This window comes from Podarcis filfolensis, assembly GCF_964270895.1.
Source record: "Podarcis filfolensis genome assembly, chromosome: 8".
In the NCBI taxonomy this organism is placed as follows: domain Eukaryota; kingdom Metazoa; phylum Chordata; class Lepidosauria; order Squamata; family Lacertidae; genus Podarcis; species Podarcis filfolensis.
In genome coordinates, this window is record NC_139611.1 from 52,326,193 (window position 1) to 52,342,053 (window position 15,861).

Consider the following 15,861-nt stretch of genomic DNA (forward strand, 5'->3'; position numbering starts at 1 on the left):
GCGCAGGGGTTGCTTCTGGCACGCCGTGGCCAGCCTAATCGCTCAGTTCCGCGCTACTTACGTGGAAGGACCCAAGGAGCGCGGGAGGCTGCTGAGGCAATGGCGGTGCTTGGCTGCGGGCTGTGGAGGAAGTGAAGCAGCGGCAGGATCCGCCGCCATCCGCGCTGCTCCTGCGGTAAACGCTGCCAGATCCCTTTCAGAATTAGGCTGCAACTTCTCTAATCCCCGGCGGGAGGAGGCCATGGCGTATTTGTAGGCTGCCACGCGCGCGGTGTTACCGAGGCCCTTGAGTGGACCGTTGCTGGGCGACGCCGGTGCGGGCGGGAAAGAGCTCTGGACAAGCAGGCGGTGAGGGCGCCGCGCTTTTTACACTCTTTTGGACAATCTTGGCCGCATTTTCGCTTTGCCCACTGAGGGGAGGTGGCGCCTAGCAGCAGCGGTAGGACGCGCGCTGCTTTTTCGGAAACCACGAGGGAGTTTTTCGTGCAGGGTTTTAAGCCCGACCCTCCATTGTTTTAACCCACATAACTTGCAGTACCAAGGCAGGTTTATTGTGGAGGGGGAAGCCCCATTGAGCGGGGTGGCAGTTACGTTTGAGCCAACGTGGAGAGGACGGTGCTGCTCTTTATTTGTAAGAGACTTATTTCTCTCCGCCCAGTCTTACTGCATGTGTACTCGAAAGTGAATGTGGTCAGGATTCATGCAATCGTGCAGTCCTGTGCATGTCTACTCAGAAATAAGGCCTGCTAAAATTGTTCTCCCTGATCATGCCATACATCTTTTAAGTTGTCTAATACTTTTTAAAATAACTTTGGTGAGCTGGACTTTAGTCCATAAAATCTTATATCAGAAAAATGTTTAAGTTTTTAACATGCCACAAGATATTTAGTTGTTTTAGCTGCAGCAGATTTAATGGCTGCTACTCTGGGAATGTCTGCTCTATTGTAATATGTGAATTTATTAAGTAACAAATTGTAAAAAGTGTTTGTATCCCCTCCAGGGAAACTGCAAGTTGATGTTGATTCATCATTAAAATTAGGAAACAAATATTTTCAGGGTGCCCGTTACTTTCAGTTTTAACACTTGCTTCCTTCATAAGAACATTTTGCTTTGTGGAAAGTTAGGAAGGAAAAACCACCTCGTTGAGGTTTTTCAGTCTGTGAAGTGTTCATATGAACCATCTCTCAAATGGGTTTAACGTTCAAGTTTTCTTCACCAATTGGCATTTATGTTAATGTGTGGTCAGAATTGAACAAGTTTTAAAAAGCATGGATAGTGTATTAACTGCTTTGTTTCCTTTTCTCAGCAGGTGAACTGAGGTGAAGTGATATCAATCGGCACCATGTTTCTTTATAACCTAACTCTGCAGCGAGCCACCGGGATCAGTTATGCCATCCATGGCAACTTTTCAGGTACTCAGTTCTGGCTGAAAGCTTAGATGAAAGGTGCAAGCAGAGTCTGATATTAGACATAGCATGTATTTCTGCTGAAGTTGTATACCTGCAATTTTGTTTAGAATGGCAGAGATACTATTTCAGAATTCTTGTAGAATATGAGATCTCAACTTTGTCATATTTTTCTGGGCCAGATTAAGTTTTCTGAACCTCTTCAGACATCAGGCATTGGTTAGGCTTGCAACGTTCACTTTTCTCCTTGGCTTATCAAAAGGCATGGGAGGGCAGGGTTAAGTGGCCACACATTATGTATATGCATAGCAGAGCAATATGCTTTTGAAAAGTAAGCAACTTGTCTGTTGACCTCCACTTCTGATTCAAGATTTGGCATTCTGATTTCTGGTCTGCATCAAAATTTCAGAACGACTAATGTGTTCTCTCTGTAAAAAGTGGTCACAACTCAGGTAGGGAAAACAAACCTACAAGGCACTTTTGAACTTGTAAGCAGCAATGGGAGGTTTGATAGAGAAGTGCTTTGGCCATCTTCCTCTTTGGCTGATGATCAGGTTTTTCTTTTCTTTTTAGGTACCAAACAACAAGAAATTGTTGTTTCTCGAGGCAAAATCTTGGAGTTGCTTCGTCCTGATCCGAACACAGGAAAAGTTCATACTTTGCTGACAGTGGAAGTCTTTGGAATCATTCGCTCTCTCATGGCCTTCAGATTAACTGGTGGAACCAAAGACTACATTGTGGTGGGCAGTGATTCAGGTCGCATTGTTATCTTGGAATATCAGCCCTCAAAAAATGTGTTTGAGAAGATTCACCAGGAAACCTTTGGCAAGAGTGGCTGTCGCAGAATTGTTCCTGGACAGTATTTGGCTGTGGATCCTAAGGGACGAGCTGTCATGATCAGTAAGTTGGGATGGTTGTTTTCAGTGGTATCTGTATAATACTGTTGAGTAACTGAATGGGAGAAATGATTTGGATAAGAAACATTGGTTGGTTTTTCTATCCTTGGTTTAGGTTTTGAAACTGCTCCAATCAAAAGTGCTTTTATTGGCGATCCCAGTGCAACTAGATCTATGTTGCAAATGGGAACTGAGAAGTTGTGAGTTTCCTTAGGCCGTCTAAGTGAGTTTGTGGTTGAGTTGATATTTAGACCAGGGATTCCCAGTTTATACTCTTAGCCACTCCAGCTAGATTTACTCTCAGCCAATCAGGGTGATTCCATGTTATGAAGAATTTGTTGGAATGTAGTATAATTCAAAACACTTCCCTGCTACCCATTTGGTACTTGATGTGCTTATGTGTATGACTGCTGAAAACTGAACTAGAAATAGAGCTAAGTTTCCTTAATGGGGTGTAAGTGGAGCCTTCTGTGGGTGTCAGTTTGAAGAAAAGCACTTGAGCCCTATATAACTGGTGCAACAGTTTTCTCTTCCCTGAAGTGATGATTAGGAATTCATGTCTCTTCTCTGACATAAGACATGGAGACATTTGGATCCAATTCTGATCAGGTTCTCATCATAAATGCCCATTTTCTTTTGCATGCATCATGCCATTTTTTTTAAAGCTGTAATGTAATTTTGGGGTTTGATACAAATCTTAGTAGCTAAAGTGGATCTGTAAAAACATTGAACGTTGAACATGGTTTTCTAATTGTTTACCATCCTGTGATGAGAAAAAAGGTGTCTTCAAGGTGAGCCTCCACTGCCATGGTTATAAGAGCGTATGCAGCTACCTTAATGCCACATTTCCTTTATATGGGGCAGCACTATGACAATGGCAGTTATGGCTCTTGTAGGCCGGAAGAGGATGGGTGTGCGAAACCCAAGTCCTGCTGTGGTTCAACTTCTAATGTTAAACTGATTTAGTGTTACATCTGAATGCAACTACTGGTTCTTCCAACAGGAAAGTAGCAGGGGAAAACTGCTCTGTCTTGAGAGGGCTGCAAGGCCTGCTTATGCAAGAGTAGGGATTGGGCACTTTCAGCATTAAAGTGCAGACATCTTCTGCTTCTGTATTCCTAATGTTCTCTCTGTCTATCTCTTCGTAGGTGCCATTGAGAAGCAGAAGTTAGTGTACATTCTGAACAGGGATGCCGCAGCCCGACTCACAATTTCTTCCCCATTAGAAGCGCATAAAGCCAACACCTTGGTTTACCATGTAGTTGGAGTAGATGTGGGGTTTGAAAATCCCATGTTTGCCTGTCTGGAAATGGATTATGAGGTATTGAGGATTTTGTCTCTCTGGTGACTCTTCCCTGCTCAACTGTTTGTGTGTCTCTTTTTAAAAAATGCAACTAACACCTTGTTGACTCCTTTGTTAACGAAGTCAACTGTCCATCTTCAAGTTCTCCAATATGCTTATTATGCCCTTATAAATCAGCTGTCTTTCATCGTATTCTCCATAATACAGCAAAATAGAGATTTCTCTGGATGGCGTGGAGGAGGCCTCCAGTGCAACCATGGGTTAGGTCCCCACTATCAGAGTTAGGCAAGTCACATGACTGAGTACATAAACAGATCAGAAGGGCAAGGAGGGAAACAGGCCTTGGTGGGCAAGCAAGCGATTGCAGAGAGCAAGTGCTCTCCAAAGGTGCCCAAGTCCTTGACTTTGGGCTTAGAACACAGCTTAAGATCAGAGGGCACCTCACCTGAATTTGTACTAGTAGTTTGTTCTTAGTGGCATATTAATAGCAACAATAGTATTACTATTTGTTGTGTATATAGTGTCATTTATGCACCGGTATGATACATTCCTGTAACCTAAGAGATTTCCATTCTAAAACAGACACAGGGAAACAGTAAAAGAATTGGGGAGGCAGGTGGAGAATGTGTGCTTGTTATTTAAGTTACGTCAGCTCTGGATACATGTGGGACAGGCACTGTAAGGAGTTGCATGGATGTCTCTTGAAGTGCTTTGGGGTGTTTTTATTCGTTAGTTTGATTATAAGTTTATATTAGAGGTCTCTGTACTGCCCTTCACCAAAATGGTCACAGGGTGGTTTACAAAGAACAAAACATAATTTTAATTTTTATAAGTAATTCTTATATATTACGTTCCATTGATTTTGTGGCAATAGGGTCAGTTGCTGCACCAGATAAACAGGCAGGTGGCAGACTGAATAATCAGTTTCTGAACTATTGGATATTTAAATTTTTTATTCATGGCGGTTTTGTCTTTCGGGACCTTCACTTACAGTGCAGGCAAACCTTTTCAGTCTGCTTTATTATTCTTAATTTTTTCACTTTATTATGAACATTTAAATAGTATTTTTCAGTTGAAATTTCCAGGACAGCTTACGTTAAAAATGCATCCAAGTGTATGTTCTCTTACGAGACAGAGTATGACACTAATTTATTGTTGGTACATGTATTGTTTTCCACAGGAAGCTGACAATGACCCAACAGGAGAAGCGGCAGCCAACACCCAGCAAACCTTGACATTTTATGAGTTAGATCTGGGTTTGAACCATGTTGTCAGGAAATACAGTGAACCCTTGGAAGAACATGGCAACTTCCTCATTACAGGTACTGCTACCATTTCCAGTCCTTTTAGGGAAAAGGCATTATCCTAAGATGTCAGAAAGAGAACTTCTTGAGACAAATGCACATTTTCTGTAGGCTCAAGCCATACTTGATGAATGAAAATTACAACAGCATTACAACTATCCTTGATAGTTGCTTTTGTGCCATGCTGTACAAAAGTGCAACAAGTATTTCCACTCTATGCTCTACATTGCGAACCTAAAGTAGGTTAAAAAGCGGAGACCTCTGTTACTTAGTAGGCAGAAACCATCAGATTCATGAAAGCTCACCATATGTAACCCTCTCACTCCTGTGCTTTTCTTTGCTACTCTGATGATTGTCTGCACCTTAGCCCAAACCATGACATTGTCTTATTGCAGCAGACATTCAAACACGAATAGATTACTGTCAAGCAGTCTGGCAGCCAGGCTGATACTGAACAGGGCAGGATTGGCAGAGGGGCAGCCAGAGTAGGAGAGCTGGCTTGCCAACCAGTTGGGTCATGCTGTTGAAAGAAACACCGGATATTTGCAAGTCCCTTCTTGCTTTCACTTCCTCTGCTTGAACACAGACCCCTCTTCAGCCTGAAAATGGTGGCAAACTTGTGCAGTTTTTTCTCAAGTGTACCTTGGGTAAACCAGTTCCACAAGAACCAGACGAAACTATAGATGCAGCTGCTCTTCTTCAGCTTCTTACAACATGTTTCTTTTATTCGTCAGTCCCTGGAGGTTCTGATGGTCCCAGTGGAGTGCTGATTTGTTCTGAAAACTACATCACCTATAAAAACTTTGGTGACCAACCAGATATCCGATGTCCCATTCCCAGGAGAAGGGTAAGGCTCTTGTAGCTTTTTTCACCCTAAAGGAATATCCCAGTAGCATTCTCTGGGCAGCTGAAAAAATGGTTCACCTTTCAGGTTTGGCCAGAAAACGCAGCATTTGTATGAATATGAATGCATTATTAACAAAGCTGTGTAGGCTTCATTGAGGTCCTTAGTGAACTTGGGCTTCCATGGAGTGGGGAGTGGGTCTTCCCATTCCACACCTTACTTGTTAACGCCTTTTCCATATCAGCTAGAAAGAGCTGGCAGCAAAAGGTTGACTTACGATTTTGCAAAATTCCCAAAATTCTCTCAATGCTCATTATCTTGCTAAGACCATTAGGAATTTGAATCTATGTAACAATATATCTGAAGAGTCCACAAGGGACTGTGCTGCCTGAGCTAGGCAGGCAGGCCACCATTGCCACCTCCAGCAGCTGTACTGGTAGACTTTGCAATAAATGTGGATGAGGTTGCTCTAGAAAGTGCATACTCCATCACCACTTTGTCATAACTGTGGAAAATACTCTTAAACAGTATTTGCTTTCATCACTGCAAAATGGCAGCAAATGCAAGCACTTTGCAGGGTGATCTTGCCCACTGTGCCTTATTCTGAGCAAGGCGTGAGATAGGCACCAAGGAGAGCATTTGGGCCATCCTTGGTTTATGGGAGGAAGGACCCAGTTGGATGGCTAGCAGTAGTGGCAGCTGGTGATGGAGGCAGGTCATTTGAAGGTAGGGGTGCCTAGTCTTCAGCCTGAGCTATGTGGTGTAGAGTGGCTCATTATAGGACCAGCCACAAAAATATTAATTACCTAGTTAGTAGCTGAAACTATTATGATAGAAATTATTACTTAAGTATGGAAGTACTGCTAATTGTAAACTGAAAGTGAAAATGCTGTTGTGGCTTGATGTGATGAGTTGATGTCTCTTCTCTGATGCTTATTGTGGAGATGGCATTTCTTTCTGATCAAGCATTGTTGGTGATTATGTACTTGGTGCTGTGCAGGACACAGAAGACACTGTCTAGAGGTTTTTAAATTGCAAATCTATATTAGACAGTCAGAGACATTACTGAGAGAGGGCTGTACCTCCCGTCTGGTGGAGTTGGGGTACAGTCTCCTTTGTTGCTTTAGCCTTCAGGCAGCAACTACAAATGGTCCTCTTTCAGAGGGTGTTTGAGACCCTTGAGCTGCAGTTTTAAGGTTCATGTTTTTGTTCCACTGCAAACCATTGCTTTGCCTGTTCTTTTTCTTGGTAGTTTAATTTTATGTTTTAATGTTTATTTGTAAGGTCTCTTGGGTGCTTTGACAAGAGTCGGGAGATATAATTAATTTAATAAATAGATCATGTTGGAAATTGATATTTGATGGGGGGGAGAGCTGGACCCAGGGATTGTGAGGTTTATAGCTCCTGCAAGGCCCAGCGAAAGAAGCGAGGGAAGTGGCTTGATGGAGGGCTCGGGAGCAGCATCCCAGAAGGGCCCAGGAAGGAGGACTAGCAGGAGAAGAACTTTCCCAGAATGGAAGGAAGCAGTGAGGGAGCCTGGCAAAGCTGCTATAAAGAGGGGTGATATTTGCAGTAGGAGGGAAGCCATTAACAGGTGATTTCTAGCTATGATTCCATTAGGGCAGCTTCTGCCTTTGAGTCTGACTTGCTGTTCCTTCTGGCAGAATGACTTGGATGACCCTGAAAGAGGCATGATTTTTGTCTGCTCTGCTACACACAAGACCAAGTCTATGTTCTTCTTCTTGGCTCAGACTGAGCAGGGTGACATCTTCAAAATCACCTTGGAGACTGATGAGGACATGGTACGTCTCCTGCTGTATTCAGGAATGTTTGCTTGTGTGTGTGTGTGAGAGAGAGAGAGGGGGGGGAAAATGTTTGCTTGTGTGTGAGGGGCAGAGAGGGAGGAAGAATGGGTGATGTGTGAACTTTCACATCTAGCTCAAGCAGTAACTCATTTGTGGTGGTTTCAGGTAACAGAAATTCGACTCAAGTACTTTGATACAGTTCCTGTCGCTGCTGCCATGTGTGTTCTGAAAACTGGGTTCCTCTTTGTGGCTTCTGAGTTTGGAAACCAGTAAGTAAAATCTCCGACTTCTTTCTGAAGGGTTGCTGAATTTTTTATGCTTGATACTGCTGTTGATGTTCTGCAAAGCACACATGCAGTTTTGGCTACCTTTCCTTCTCCAAATCTGGAAATTGTTCAGGTTGTGGCTGAATCTCAGACCCTTGCAACCAACCACAGGTATGGCCTGCCTGGTTGGTTTCATCTTGCCAATTTCATCAAGGAGTGTGTCAGTGTCCTGTTTTCAGAATCTTACAGCAAGCATGGGTGTTGTGGGTTATTATGTCAGGATAAAATTTTGGTTTGTTTAGCCAGTGAGGCCCAAACACATCTATACACATATAGCTCATGGTGTTATATTTCATTCACAGGAAGAGAGAAAGGATCTGGGGCAGAGAGCGTATCGTATTGTTTGCCTTTTCTACAGATAAACCAGGGGTAGTCAACCTTTTTATACCTACCGCCCACTAATGCATCTTTCTTGATGGTAAAATTTCCTCACCGCCCACTAGTGCTCGATGGAAGGAGGATTCAGCTTGTGCCATAGAACCCCCTATCGCTCACCTAGAATCTTGAAATGCCCACTAGTGGGCGGTAGGGACCAGGTTGACAACTCCTGAGATAGACAAATAAGGATGTGAAGATGTGTCTTAAATTTGGCCCCTCAGCTACTCTCCTTTGTCCTCAAAGTGTTTTCTTCAGCAAGCATCCCTACATCTTGAACATAATTGAAATAGCAGAGCCTGGGGTGGGGAGGAAACGGTCCAGTTTAATCAGAAGTGGCCCTTCTATAGTCTCCCTCTTCTCTTTGCAGCTACCTCTATCAGATTGCTCATCTGGGGGATGATGATGAGGAGCCAGAGTTCTCCTCTGCCATGCCGTTGGAGGAAGGAGACACATTCTTTTTCCAGCCACGGCCTCTCAAGAACTTGGTGCTGGTGGATGAACTGGACAGCCTGTCTCCCATCTTGTGTTGCCAGGTATGCTGTGTGCTTTGTCCCATAGCTTGTGACAAGCAGCTGGGTTCTGTGTTGACCTCCGATGCTGGACATTGCATAGCCCGCTAGACCTTGAGAATAATTCCAAAAATGGTATAAGTCTCCAATTCCTTTAGATCAGAAACACAAAGCAGGTGAGTTAGTTCTTTGTCATGTTTGTATTTCACTTTTCCTCAGAGTTGCTTAGCACAGCATTCCTGTCGCTCCTCTTCCCACCATTTATTTTCACAGCTGCTACTTTGGGTTGTAGGTTAGGAGGTAATACCCCTATGAGAGAGTGTCTGACTTGGTGGAAGTTGTATCTAGTGCACTGCACTCTTCTGAATTTTGCCACTTTTAATTTTGCACGGGATTTGTTAGGGGCCCAGGACTTAACACTTTATGCACCCCCAATAGTTTGCAAAGTGGGCTAGCATAATATTTTCTTAAGTTGTGCCAGCTGTAGGTCATTGTGCAGCATTTTTACAGAAGTGACTATCTGAAGGGAGGGAATTTTGTCAGGAGAGAGCCCACTCCCAGTTGGAGCAGTCAGGATTTTTTATTTTTAAAAAGGTGACATTTGGGAGAGGGATGGCTTGAGGGCCACATTTGTTTTGCCATTCCTGAATGACAGTGGGGGATCTATGGAAGCAGTTCGTGTTTTTTTTTATAAAAAAAGGCCTACGGTCTTGAGTGGAAACAAAAACCCTTTGGGGGAGCCACTTGCGGCACCTGATTTATAAAAAGGTAATTTTATACAAAACACCAAAATGTAAATTAATACTTTAAAGTACCTCACAAAACTGCAAGCCTTTCAAAAAACCTAAATAATTGGCAAACCAAGTTAATGGACTATGTTGAAATGCGAAACTAACTGGAAAGCTCAGAAATCAAGACGACAAGAAATTTAAAAAAGAATGGGAAATATTTATGATGTATTTTCAAAAGTATTGTAAACAGGGTAATGCATTGGCAGGATTTTAAAAACACTTGAAATTTAAGAAATAGTACAGGAAATCTGAGGTAAAAAAATAATTTGGAGTAGAAATGTTAATGCAGCTGAAAAGAAAACTTAAGGAACGGGGTGGGGAGTCACGGAGTTCGGAGAATCCCATCTTATGGATTTGATATTGTTTATGTATTTTTCTTTGTTTGTGGTTATTGTATTTGTTATTATGTGTGTTGTTGTTTGTTATTTTTGTTGAAAATTTATTAAAAATATATATTTAAAAAGCCTAAATACAATTTTGAAGGGAAATCCGAAAAGTTGAAATCTGAAAAACATGGAGTAAAAGGTTGGAAAATTAGCTCTTCCATAAAAGATCGCTCCAACCGTAAGACTAATTCAGGGGAATTTCTTCCCCACTTGATGTCATTTGCCATTAGTTATTAATGCAGATTACCAGTTTATCAAGTGGCAAATGTGAGAACCTTTGCCGCAATCACATATGTAAATGGAAGTAAAATGTTGTAGCTCTATTTACGATGTTTCGAAAGTGATAACCGATCTTAATCGAACAACCTGTCACCTTTCCCCTCTTATCCCTGCATCTTGGCTGCTTTCTGTGCAGATAGCTGATCTGGCTAATGAAGACACCCCTCAGTTATATGTGGCCTGTGGGAGGGGGCCTCGGTCGTCACTGAGGGTCCTTAGACATGGACTTGAGGTAAGAAGGGCAGGACATGAAGAGCAAAGCTATTCTGGATCTTCCTCTTGGGTGGAACCTTTTTTGTTAGATGAGAATGGATTCACTGGTGTATTCTGAAGCTGAGTAGAGCTAGAACAGGCATAGGCAAACACTGCCCTCCAGATGTTTTGAGACTACAATTCCCATCATCCCTTACCCCTGGTCCTGTTAGCTAGGTATGATGGGAGTTGTAGTCCCAAAACATCTGGAGGGCCGAGTTTGCCTATGCCTTGGCTAGAAAGTCAGCCTAACTGATCTCACAGTTTGGTTGGATTTTAGAGCCAGGTGGGTGAATCACCTTTGCTGCACTGTGTGATAATTATATAAGAAGTCATAAATAGCATGTGCATTGGGGATTTTGGAGAAATATACTGAGCTAGATTTTCCAGTGTAAAGCATTTTTATAGTGGTTGAAGGACAGAATAATTCTTTTGTTTTCTCCTGTGTAATAGTAATAATTAGGTCCTTTCTATCTGGTGGAGAAAAGCTTTGTTTTAAGCTTTTTAGCATTAATAAATATGTCTTTCTCTAGGTATCTGAAATGGCCGTCTCAGAGTTGCCTGGTAACCCCAATGCTGTATGGACAGTGAGGAGGCATGTTGAAGGTAGGAGGTCTTCTGTGATGCAAATGCAGTGGTAAATGGCACATTGAATTTCATTGTTCATCTACAAGTCACCTTTCTTGGTTCAGCTGTCTTTGCCTGGAGAGCATCTACCTGCCTCAGGATTATGACTTTCATTCTTAAACTGGAGTAAGCACAAATGTTGTGTGAAAATTGCACATACCAACTAGGAGAGAAAATCTGCCTGTTTGTAGGTTTTTAGAAGCCCCTCCCTGCTGAGAGCAGGAGCACTGACAGTGCTGTTGCTCCCCTCGCTATGGATGTGGTGCATTCTGTTCAGTGCTCTCTTGGTAGTGTTGCCTTTAAGCTCACTGTCATGGCCTTTCTTGGTATCTCTTACTATGTTGTCATGATCATTACCACTCATGGTGTTCCTTCAGCCCCCACCTCCGCCTTTTACTGGAATTGTCTTTGCCATACAGCCTTTGGTATCTTATGTGCTACTACACCTTCTGTGTGTTCCTGGAATCTCTGCTGGGACAATGAACCTGGGCGGCTGTCCTGGGACATTCTGTCTTGGGGTGTATTATTGCAATAGAACCTGACCTGTCTGTGGAAGAAGAAGAGGCCTTAATGCACAATCCTAGGCTTATGGTGGTAACATGATTATTTCGCTCAAAAGCTCCATGTGCAGCACAATTATGACTCTTTATACTACATCATTTGCTTAATCATGAAAGAGTATTGTGCTTTTTTGGAATTAGGGGAAGTTGTAATGCCCTTCCCTGAAGGCATGTCTGAGAAATAACCAGGTACCACTCCTGACTTGCATTTGCCACTTGCTGAAGGCCCTTGCTCCTCATTGTGTGTGTGTGTGTGTGTGTTTGTTGTTGTTTTTCTTCATATATTAATCTGTCCTCTGTGATGGAGTCAAAAGTGTGTATGGTCTTCAGACAGGACATCTGTGCTGTTCTCAGCTGTCTAGCTAGCACAGAACTCTGGAAAGCCAGGACCTGTTTTGATCAGCCTTTCTGTATTTTCAGCAGTTCAAGATTTGCTCTGAAAATGCTTTCCTGACCTGCAAGGGTTGCTTGTCATTCACATGGCTGGTGGTCAAGGAAAAAAATGCCCCTGTGAAACTTTTCCCAGACAGCAGCTGGTTTTTCATGGAGTGGAACTTAGAATCTTAGAGTTGGAAGGGACCCAAGGGCCATCTAGTCTAACCCCCTGCAATGTAGGAATCTCAGCTAAAGCATCCATGACAGATGGCCATCCAACTTGTTCCATGTGTGAAAATAAATTTATTATATGTGGACTTCAGTGCCTCATAAATGTTTGGGTGACCCAAGTGAGTCCCAGCTCTCACATTACAGTGTAGTTGAGTAGAATACATTGGTCAGGAGGAGAGCTTTACTGGTTCAGTTTTGTATCATGCACAAGGTTGTTTGATGCACTTAGTATTTATTAATGGCTCCCTCTAACCAGGTGTGTGCCAGTTTTCACCATGTAATGTGTTAATGCAGTGGCTTGGTGTCCAAAAAATGCCAAGCTATGGTTTCTTAAACCATGGTTGGGTTGTACCCTGCCCAGTGGCTTAACTATGGTTTGTTTACTGCCAACAAACCACAATTTGAAGCTGTGGGTTCTTGTTGGCTTTGGAGCCTTGTTTAGTTTTTAATTATGGCTTGCCATTATGTATGAATCCACCACATTTCCTCAATTACTATTTCTTTGGTCGCCTCACCACCTGCTCACTAAGCTACTAAGCTACAAAGACATGCGGCAAGATCAGCTTGAAAAGAAACCAAACTTGGGAAAAGAAAGCCATGGTTTGTTTTATTATCTGTGGTACAACTTGTGCCATATACATGGTCAAACAAACAATGACTTCACTTTGTGTGCAAACCAGGCCAGTAGTACAAAACTGACTTGGTCATAATGTGGTAATCCTGCCTGTGTCTGGCTTGTGCTTCTGAAGTTCTGCATTCTCTCATGTTACATGTGTACCATATGAACCCCTTCCAAGCAAAAACTAACCTTGGCTGGTATGTGGTCCCTGCTACTACCAATACCAAGCCTTCTTTTTTCTTCCACAGGTGGCTGGTGGTGGAGGTGCTGATCCCCTCCCACAGGTGTGTACCTACAGCCAAGGGCTGTAACTGGAGGAGGGAGGAAGAGGCACAACATTGAGGCTCTTTTTAAATTACTTTTCTTGCAAACACCTCTGTCAACAAACTATGTAAGAAGTCAGTATTCAAGTACCACCTGAGTCCTCAGCCCTCTCCTGAGCTCCTGGGATAAGAACTGGCTTTTACTGTCCAATTGCTTTCCACATCCTTGGGGCCTTTCGCAAGATAAAGTTAAGCTTCACATGCCTGTAACTGTAAGGAACTGCCATCTGTTCTTGCCCACTGGTCCTGGGCATTCCAGTATTTTAATGGGGGGTGAGACCCAGTTCACGTTTAGAGATGTTAGTCTAGATATTCATTATACCATATCCTTCTACACCTCAGAGTTCTGGGTTTAGTAACTATGGTTCCTTACCGGAGTTCCCACTCTGGCTACAAAATGAACAATACAGGCAGCTGTCTCTGATGCGCTGTTGACATATGATGGACCTTGTCTCTGCTCACTCACCCTGTTGGCCTCACCTTGCTCTGTGCTGAGAAGGAGAAAACGAGGTGCTGCTTGCCTGTCTTGATTCCTCTCTGGCTTGACTTCTTTCCCCTGCCTTTCACAGGAAGTTGGTGGTGGTGTTACCATTTCACTGCTGCTCACAAAATGACTTACAAGACTATTTAAATACAGCAGTTTATGCAGCAGTTAAAATCCATGTGCAAAGTTAAGAGGCATGAGATCACGGGCATAATCTGCAACTTTTAAACAGTGATCTTCAAGTACTGCTGTGATCACTCCCTCCCTCACTCAAAACTTTGCTGATGCTATCTTTTATGGAGCAGCCAGACACTGGGCATAAGTTTCATTGAATTTTTCCAAGAGAGTTTGGGCTAGGAAAGCCATGTATGCACTTTATTAGATCTAACACGTTACTTCTGCAACCACAAGAAAGGAATCTCAGCAAAAAATAATGTTTGTGAATGAATTCCTAGTGCTAATGAAACTGTTAACAATCTAGTCCATGATGAACTTCTGACTATTCGGACACTATGATTTTCCAAAAAATGGATTTGTTTCTTGTGTTTAAAAGGGGTAAATTGAATTGTGTAGATAAAAAGAGTGGGGGAAGCACATCAGGGATGAAGCTTCATGGGAACCCTGATAGTTGTCCAGGAATGCCCCCTTCCCCAAAAGCTAGTTCTGGCATCTGTCGGGTGCCAGCAGACTGAGGACAGAGGGGGTGCTTTGTGAATAAGGAAGCCTTGCTGCCTGTGTTGCTGAACCCTGTGGATCCATTACAGTCAAGTCCAGCTTATGACGTGGGTGAATCTGAACACCTGAGTGTCTTGATCTGGAACTGTGTTAGGAGTCTGTGGAGGACTTGGGTGACGGTTTTAGGCTTTATTGTGACAGAGAGGAGCACATGTCATGGACTTCTGCACTGAGGTGGGAGTGAGTTCCACTCAGGTCAGCAAGTAAAAGTGTGAATGGCTTTGCTTTTGCCAGCCTTAGGGCCCTCTCATCTGTTTTGGACCATCAGCTTTCCCCAGCAGAGCTGATGGGAGCTGCAATCCAAAACAGCTGGATAGGCACCAGTTTGGTGAAGGCTATACAGTAAGCCTGAAATTTATGCGGGGTGTGTGTGTTTACATTCTGGGGATAGCACCGAAAGTCAAAATCACATATAGTCAAAACACGTTGGAGGATATTGTGAAAGTGTCCGTCCCCCCCGATGCCTGCCCCCCCTAATTTATTTGCCAAGCACATAAAGCTGAATTCGCACAAATTAAATATATGTAAGTTACAAGTATACTGTATCTAGTTTCTGAAGCTGAACTAATTAGAGCCCTCCTATATGAGTTGCTCAGTTGCTTGTTCCTTTGCCTGCTGCCTCCACAGGATTGGCTGGGAGTTTGGTGGGCCAGTCCGCTGTTGGTATTTAATTCTTTAGAATGGCTGTTTTCCATATCTGAGTTATTTGAAGCTGGTGGTCTACAGATGAAAAGAAATACACAGCTTAAGATCCTGATTTGTGTGCTGCCCCTGCAAAAGGCCAAGCTGGAGAGTGCTTAACTTGGCAAGCATAGGTGACAGGAACACTGAAGCAGCCTTGTATCCATTCAGACCATTGGCTCAGTATTCTCTACCCTAACTGGCCGTGTCCCTGCAGGGCTTTCTTTTGGGGGGGTATTTGCAGCACTACTAGGGATTGCACCAGCAGGGGAAATGTTTTCTGCTATAGTGGTAATTTCTAAATGGTTTCATTGGCAGAGTGAATGTGAGGAAATTGAACAGTGAAGTGTCTGTTAAAATGTTACATATTTATTTGTTTATTATTAAATTTGTTAGTCACTTTATATTTCCCAAGGCAACCCAAAGCGACTTACAGCCAGTTACAATTCATATTAATATATCTATGCATTGTCTAAATCCTGTGTAATCTCTGGCACTGTATTTAAAACGTGTGAATAAGCTATTTTGTTTCTATGGATGGAAGACAACTGGAAAGTGTTCATGTACCCATTTCCAAGCTGAGTGGACACTATGTTAGTTAACATTACAGTCTCTTCTTCAGCCCCACTTTTTTTTTTTACTTCAGTTGAATCCATGTTGCCCCCCTGGTATCTCCATCCTTGGCAGTATTGCTGTTTAATTCTTCCCTTTTGCCCCCATTCATCTCCATAAAACTGCAGCCAAATT

At 43.0% G+C, this 15,861-nt stretch overlaps 1 protein-coding gene across 4 annotated transcripts in view; it reads left to right on the forward strand.

Moving 5' to 3' along the window:
• Nucleotides 1–34: 34 nt before the first annotated feature.
• SF3B3 (splicing factor 3b subunit 3) overlaps nt 35–15,861 on the forward strand; it is a 30,655-nt gene continuing 14,828 nt past the window's right edge. The window contains exons 1-11 of one of the 4 annotated variants that reach the window (XM_083624861.1): nt 35–175; nt 1,307–1,412; nt 1,980–2,306; nt 3,451–3,623; nt 4,786–4,927; nt 5,644–5,756; nt 7,418–7,555; nt 7,724–7,827; nt 8,630–8,795; nt 10,364–10,459; nt 11,013–11,085. In XM_083624861.1, the coding sequence (XP_083480987.1) occupies nt 1,343–1,412; nt 1,980–2,306; nt 3,451–3,623; nt 4,786–4,927; nt 5,644–5,756; nt 7,418–7,555; nt 7,724–7,827; nt 8,630–8,795; nt 10,364–10,459; nt 11,013–11,085 (1,402 nt within the window). In that variant the 5' untranslated portion in view covers nt 35–175; nt 1,307–1,342. Of the gene's footprint in view, nt 349–1,306; nt 1,413–1,979; nt 2,307–3,450; nt 3,624–4,785; nt 4,928–5,643; nt 5,757–7,417; nt 7,556–7,723; nt 7,828–8,629; nt 8,796–10,363; nt 10,460–11,012; nt 11,086–15,861 lie in introns of all 4 variants that reach the window. The other 3 variants (XM_083624862.1, XM_083624864.1, XM_083624863.1) reach the window with 3 other exon arrangements.